General features: G+C 46.0%; 1 protein-coding gene across 6 annotated transcripts in view; it reads right to left on the bottom strand.

The window, feature by feature from the left end:
- Positions 1-7447, bottom strand: part of LOC116848208 (glycogen synthase kinase-3 beta) — a 53074-nt gene that overhangs the window by 17215 nt on the left and 28412 nt on the right. The window contains exon 1 of one of the 6 annotated variants that reach the window (XM_032824068.1): positions 2629-4102. The exons of 3 other annotated variants lie outside the window; for them this stretch is intronic. In XM_032824068.1, the coding sequence (XP_032679959.1) occupies positions 2629-2809 (181 nt within the window). In that variant the 5' untranslated portion in view covers positions 2810-4102. Of the gene's footprint in view, positions 1-2628; positions 4103-7447 lie in introns of those variants that run through there. 2 more of the 6 variants (XM_032824066.1, XM_032824067.1) reach the window with 2 other exon arrangements.

Genomic DNA, 7447 nt, shown 5'->3' on the forward strand with positions numbered 1-7447 from the left:
TCCAGAAGCGCGGTGTGCGCGCAAAAAGTGCAACGAAGCGGCGATGGATGCAGCAACAGCATCATCATCTATATCGGAGAGGAGGGGAGATGGACGCGCGCGCGACCAGCCGGTGCAACGAGAGTCCCTTTTATCGCGTTACGCGCGCATCGGGGGAGATTGCGACCTTTCGCCATTTGCCCGAGCAACCCCTACCTGCGAAGCAAGAGAGAGAAAGAGAGATCCTCGGAGTAGAGCCTCGTCCTCTCCTCCCGTCAGTGGCATTTCGCGCGGCTTAAAGAGATTGACGTTATATCGAGGATCTTCCCTCTCTCTCGCTCTCCCTTTCTCCCTCCCCCTTCTCTCTTTCTCTCGCCTCGTGGGTGTCGACGCTAATCGCGCTCGGTTTAACGAAACGGTCAGATGAAAAAGGGATTAATCGAGCCCGAGGAAAGGGCGGAACAAGTTTTCCTCTTTGCCCGCCAGCCGAGGCCCCTTCGCGATCAAGTTTCGCGCTACGATTTCGCTCCAATTTTATTTATCAAGCAATGCGCAGTGCCCGCGTTATCACGACGTGATAAGCGGAAAATCGCTATTAAAACAGAGGTCGTCTATTTTTTCCTGCCTGTTTTCTTTTTTTCCAATAAAGCGCAGAAAGTTGTCGACGTTAAACCGACTGGTTGCGATTTCCCCTGCTAATCCGGTTCCCATTAATTTGCGGATGAGAGATCAATAGGCGTCCATGTGTCGTCTCAAGGATGGTCGCGTATGTCTGTGGATGTATAAATTATCGTCGCGATACTGATAAGATTCCGAAATAAGATCATCACCTACCGTTGTCGGAAAGTATGATCGAGTTTTGTCGAAGGTCTCGCGACTCGTCGCGAAGACGAGACTCGTGCGTTCACACGTAAAGTCTGATCTACAATGTGCTCTTTGCGTTCTGTTTCTTGTTTTCTGTCTTAAAGCCTGATCTACAATATGCTCTTTGCTTCCTGCTTCTTTTTCTCTTTCTGACTCAAATCTTAAGCTTTAAGTCAGAAAAAGACAGAAGACAAGAAACAAAATGCAAAGAGCATATTATAAATCAGACTTAAAGCTTAAGGTTTGAGTCAGAAAGAGATAAAGAGAAAGAAGCAAGAAGCAAAGAACACATTGCAGATCAAGTTTTTCTGATTGAAACCTTGAATCTCTAATTAGAAAAAGATAATAAGAAACAGAAAGCGAAGAGAGAGCACATTATAGATAAGGCTTTACGCACTGGAGAGAATCTCTCCCCTTGTGTGTCGTCGCGTTCACACGACACGCAGCCTTAGGGTTAACAGATACCCATCGATTTATCTTGCACCCTCTCTCGATTCCCGTTCCAACTCTCTTTCTCTCCCTAGTCTCGATTTATGGGAAAACAGTGCCGGCGACTGTAGGTGCGACCGGACATAAATACGACCACGGAGGAGCAGCAGGAGGCAGGAGAAGAAGATGTAAATGTCAGAGGATCACACGACGCGTCCTGTCGAGCGATGCACAAAGGCGCATACCCATCGACGACGTTATTAAGTACGTCATCGTGGAGCGATCGCTCGCTCGGAGGGAGATCATCGCGCATGCACCGGCGAGAAATCGCCCTGGAAATCGGATGATGACGCTTCCTTGTCGGCGTGACGCGCACCGATGAGCAGAGAGCGCGATCTCCTTTTTTTCTCTCTCTTTCCTCTTCACCCGATAAGAAGTGAGATGAAAGATGCCACGCCGGATGTCGGGATTAGCCCTTCGCGCGATTGTTATTTTTATTCATTTGTATTCTCCCACAACTCTTTTTTATAATCTTAGCGTCACGCCGTTAGGTTTTATCGCGGAGACCTTTCGTTTCCGTTCTGACGTGAATGCGGGAAGTAAGTCGAGATCATTCACTCTCGCGACTGCTAGGACGGGAGAATTCCTCAGATTAATCCAATCGTTATTTTAATTCTGAATAAATTATCAGTCTCTCAGATGCACAATCAAACTTAGATCAGGAAATTCTCTGATCTAATGCTACAATTTTACAACAAAATCGTAGGTCTCGTAGCTTGTTCCCGTAAAATTCATAAGAACTTATTAGAAGATCTATAATTCTACGTATTATATATTGTACGATCACTTGTAAATATCGTAAATTATGTGAAATCGTAAATATTTACGAGTGACGGTACGATATATGGTACATATAGAATTGTAGATCTATCTATAAGTTCTTAGGAATTTTACGAGAACAAGTTACGAATTTTACGATTCTATTTAGAATTGCAGCATAAGTCTCTCTTTTTTCTTTTATATTCCCACCGTTATATTCTTTTTATTATTTCTTGTATTCAGTCTTTTATATTCTTCGCGCTATACCGTGTTCTGTCATTGATGTGCGAATTCGAAAAGTAAATCAAGATTGTCCATTTTTTTGCGAGATCCTCCGGGTCTTCGCAATTATTTTGGTTCATTCATGTTCCTGTGTCATTGTACCTTTTATATTCATTTTCAATCAAATTTCTTTATATTCATACAATGTTATACAATCTCCCATTGTTCTCTTATCGATTCTGTTATACAAGGAGCGAGCCAAGCAAATCATCCGTTTCGGAAGGACTTGGAAGGAAGCAGCCGGGGGAGACTTACGTTTCTTGTTGCCTAATCGGCGCAGGAACTTGCAGAACTTCTTGTACGCGCTGTTGGCCTCCTTGCCGCTCAACTCAACCGCGTTCTTAGTCCGTTCGCTCTTCTGACTGGTCGGACAGATCTTCGGGTATCGCCACTGCTGACACGGCTCCGACCAGTCGAGGGTGTTCGCCGGTGCCATGACCCGCGACTCGCTTACCGTTGATTCCGCCGTCGAGTCCAAGGTGGGCGCACGTGGTGGAAACACACGATGAGCGTCGCGTCGCACTTCACTGCCGACGTCTTTCACGTCGTCGCGCGAGATCCGATTCAGGCTCTTCCTTTTCTCGTCTTGTAGCCGCTTCTTCGCGTCTCTGCGAGACTAGAAAGCCGTCGAGTAACTAGTTCCTCCCGCGGTACTTGTTATGTACACACGTCGTATCACAGGAATGAATTCGCGGCTCGTTCATTCGGTCTATCACAGTTCGCGGAACTCGGTACTGTCTATCACGATCACGCTATTGTCCTCTTTTCCTTGTTGTTGCCGTTGCTTCGCAGTTTCATCATCCGCGCGCTTGAGGCGAGACTACTTATGGTGCAGACGCGCGCATTACGCGATTCGGATCACCGGATAGATCGCGGCTTCCGTATATTCCCGGGCTTTGTTCTAGCCGCACGTTACGGTGCAGCCGCCACGGTGGTGTCGGCGATTCTCGCGATGACGAAGACGGATATATCGCCACGCGTCTGCCTATGTGTCAGAGCTCTGTATATTTGTATCTCCGTGTTCGTCCTTGTACCTCGGAACGGAACGAATCGCTTGCACAATATCCTCCGAGATCGTGATCGGCGCACAAGATCGTCGCTCGGCACAGCTCCGATCGAAGTAGGTCGTAAGTAGATCGCTCGCCGTGAACTCACGACGACAATCGAGCGCGGATGTTCCCGTCGCGAGCCGAGTTCGATGGTGTATCTTCTTCTCCTCCTCTTCGCGCCAGTTTCCTTGCAATTTTCACGCGACAGTCTCTCTTTTCAACTTGGTTCGTGCTTCTCTCTCCGTCTTCTGTCGATTTCCCGGCACTCCTTAACGATAAATATTTATATATATACTCGCTCACTATCCGTGAGATTTCTTCACGGCGATCACAGGCTATTGGCACTTGAATTAACGTGAGTCTTCAATCTCTCTCTCTTTCTCTCTTCTCCAAAGCCGGAGATGTCCGGCGCGGAAAACCACTTTTCTACAGAGTACCAGTCTTTCTCGTCTCCTTCTTCCTCTTTTGTCAAAAGTGCGTGCCTCTTCCGGGACACGGCCCCGCGCTTCGTGCTGCTCGTTGTCGTTCGGCGAGCGAACGAGCAGGCGGCTCGCGGCGACTCAAGTCGGCGCGATTCGCAAACGGGACAACTAAGCCGACCCGCGCTCTTTCACACGCAGGCAGTACGCGACTAAAGCCGAGAGCGCGTGCCGTCTATCGCGCCGTTCGTCAGCCCGCAGCGACGCGGGAGGGAGATGACAGCAGCGGGGTCGGGCAGGGCGACCTGTCGTCTGCCGGCGTGCGCGAAGAGCGGCGAAGAAATGCGTTCTCTCTCTATTTCTTTTATGGGTTGTGCCTTACATACTCAAGTCTACGCTCGCATATGGGCCGTCTAATTTGTTCGTAAAGCTTGAACTTAAAAACAAGTTTGTCTCCAGGGAGACCAGGGTGGCGATTCTCAACGTCATGCGAATAAGATGCGCATACGAAAATCCTATAGTTCACGTTACTATAAATTTTCGCATGCGTATCTCATTCGCACACCGTCAGGAATCGGATCCCAGAGGGCTTCCTCCTTGGATCTAATAATCCCCATATGTCGTACTGAATTAGAGTTAGGTTACTCAAGAAGAAGAAGATAATAAACATGTCATTGTCGAAATATTCGATATCATTTTCTAATACTTTTCTCCATCTGTCGGGTAGCTGACGAGTCCTCTCTCGAAAAAAGGACGGCGGCTTTGAGTCGATGAAATATCGTCGATGCATTTTCGGATCTCTTCTACGCTTCTAAAGTGTCCCAGCCAAGTGTTGGAGCCATCGAAATAAATGGTAATCCGAAGGGGCCAGGTTTGGTGAATAAGCCGCATGAGGGAGAACTTGCCAGCCCAACGAATAAATAGTGTCCTTCGTCCCTTTTACGGCCAAACGTTTCTCATGAGTAAGACAGAAAGCACCGAAACTTTTGCTACCACATTTTATAGATTTTATGCATTACAGCACCTTCCCCAAAGTTGAGCCAATCATATTTATCTTCTCGACAGCATTTTTTTCTCAATTGGGAAGCAAAAGGAATGCCTGATAAGCTGCTTGCCGGACGCCATATCTGATACACGTTTGTGAAATTATGTTGGAAGCTTCACCAAGCTACACATTTTAAACTTTAAAGTTGGCACTTCAAAATCCATTAAACTACGAGAAGATACTTGAATTTAAAGCGCAGTTCGATCGATTGAAGGTAAAAGTACCGAATTAATTCGCGCACCTATTACATATGTACATTTTTTATTATTTGATGTAACAACGAAGTGATGATTAAATAAGTGAACGCGAACGAGCGTTCAGCTTTCGTTCGTCCCGGATTTTCCTTGATGCTTCCTCGTCTTCAAGTCATTGCCGGAAACTTATTTCCGTGGATCCGGCGTGAAAAGTTCCCATTATCCGCGAAGAGAAAGAGACGAATATCGCGCGCGCGCGCGCAATGGGTATCGTTACTTCTGACCTGAAAAGACGTTCTATATCTGCCGCAAGTCGGCCAAAGGATTTATGGGGAGCCACTGTACGATGAACGTGTGTCACGCTACGCCGTGGAAATTAATGCGGCGGGTTGCGACACACGCGCGTGTATTGTATAATGTCGAGTCGCGCGACGAGTATGCCTAAGCTCGCGACGTGACTTCGCGAAAAATCGCGATCAGTCCTCCATTTTATTTTTTTCTTTCATTGCGAGGTCTTAGCATTCAGTTTCCTGCCTGCCTGCCTCCCTCCCTCCCTACCTCCTTTCTCACTTATCCATTCACACGCATTCATTACTGAGAAATTTATTCATTTTTCATGTACTTATCAATATTAATTTATCACTGGGTTAAAAATAGCGTGCATGTAATCCAGTTACGAAGTTACTCCGTGGGCGTAATTGAAAGACGGAATCGCGATGCATGGCGAGTCTCGGAAAAAAGAGATTCTCGAAATTGCTGTCGTTATTCTCGCCGCAAGATTCTTTTAGATCACGCTTTAAATAAGACGCTACGTCCTCAACGACGTTATCAGACCGGAAAAGGTATATCGGAAGTTCTTACCGCAAGAACTTGAAGAACGGCCACGCCAATGCGGCAGCGTGCTCCCCCCTCTCTCTCTCATTCTTCGCGGGATGATCGTCTATCGGTATCCTATTAATATTTCTATCACGTTCAATTAAGCTTCGCTGTCCATCAAACGAGATCACGAGATGACGTATCGCCGATAAAATCGCCGCGTTGTCGCAATAATCTCTCCACCATGGCGCACATCCTCATATCGTCACGGAGGAATATTATTAATAACGAAACTCGTACTCTTGCGTATCTGTCATTTTCTTAATTCGATCGATCGATCATACCCGGACACGCGCGTCATATCTCGTGATTTCGAGATGCGCCCGGTAGAAAGAGAAGGAAAAAGAAGGAAACATTTGGAAATCGCGCACACAGAAAAATGCAGGTTGCATTCAAGGAAATATTATTCGTGTTTCAGGTATTTTGCAAGATATACCTTGTGAAGCTTTAAGTGGAAGTGATTGTTTATTCTATTTAAATAAAAGAGTTTAGATGTAAGTACATATGTTACTAATATTTGTCGATTTTTTTACTCTTTAGATATTTTTTCTTCCACTTAAAAAATTCTTTCTTTTTTGAGTGCATGATAAATGAGTTTAAAAATTAGCGTTGAGAATATATTTTCAGAATATTACCAAGAGAATATCCCTTGTTGAAGATAACCATAATTTAAAGGAAGGAAAGTAAACTGAATAATCGCTTTTCTTAGCAGCAAAATGGTATTTTTCTGTGTGCACAGCCGCGGAAAGGAAACAGAGAGGATGAGGTGGGAATCGTAATGCGAAATTTTCCTCGCGAATTTTCGCATTTCAGCGTCGTGCGAAACGATCGAGAACGAGCGTGTCGATATCGCGTATGTTTGAACGTCGGTTAGCGTACCCCGCTATATTTAGCAGCTATAAGGAGATAACAGCGCTACGCATACGCAATGCACAGGCGCGTGTAGCGCATACACGTACACATACGTTGCATACATAACGCGCCTCTTCGAGAGAGCGAGATGATAACAGGAAGAACGAACAGCACGTTCTTATCAAACCACATCTATTAAAGTAGGACGCTCGAATTCGAGAGGCTCGCTTGGTGTCGACTTATTTCGCTTATTCGTGAACGCGATAATTAATATGAATGAGTATTAATTGCAACTTTCACCACTGGTCGGCGTTGCTTTTACTCGTTGCAACAAAACAAAGAAACACTAATTGGATCTTGGCGGCGTTATCGCGAGCACCGAGCGTCGGCATCACTTATTTGCAATGAAAACTGTAATTTAGCGTCTTCTTGATTGAACAACTGCGGCGGCAGACTCGTCTCTCGCGAGTCGCCGTTTATGTAACGAAGTCCGAGAGGTATTTTTACTTCCAATTGCCAATTGCGCGACAAGAAAATTATCCTTTAAATACACCGTTCTCCCGCGTCGTCCTCTAGGCAAGAGAGAGAGAGAGAGAGAGAGAGAGAGAGAGAGAGAGAGAGAGAGAGAGAGAGAGAGAG

This window comes from Odontomachus brunneus, unplaced genomic scaffold (assembly GCF_010583005.1).
Source record: "Odontomachus brunneus isolate Ranch 3 - 2012 unplaced genomic scaffold, Obru_v1 Obru_scaffold_091, whole genome shotgun sequence".
Classification (NCBI taxonomy): Eukaryota; Metazoa; Arthropoda; class Insecta; order Hymenoptera; family Formicidae; genus Odontomachus; species Odontomachus brunneus.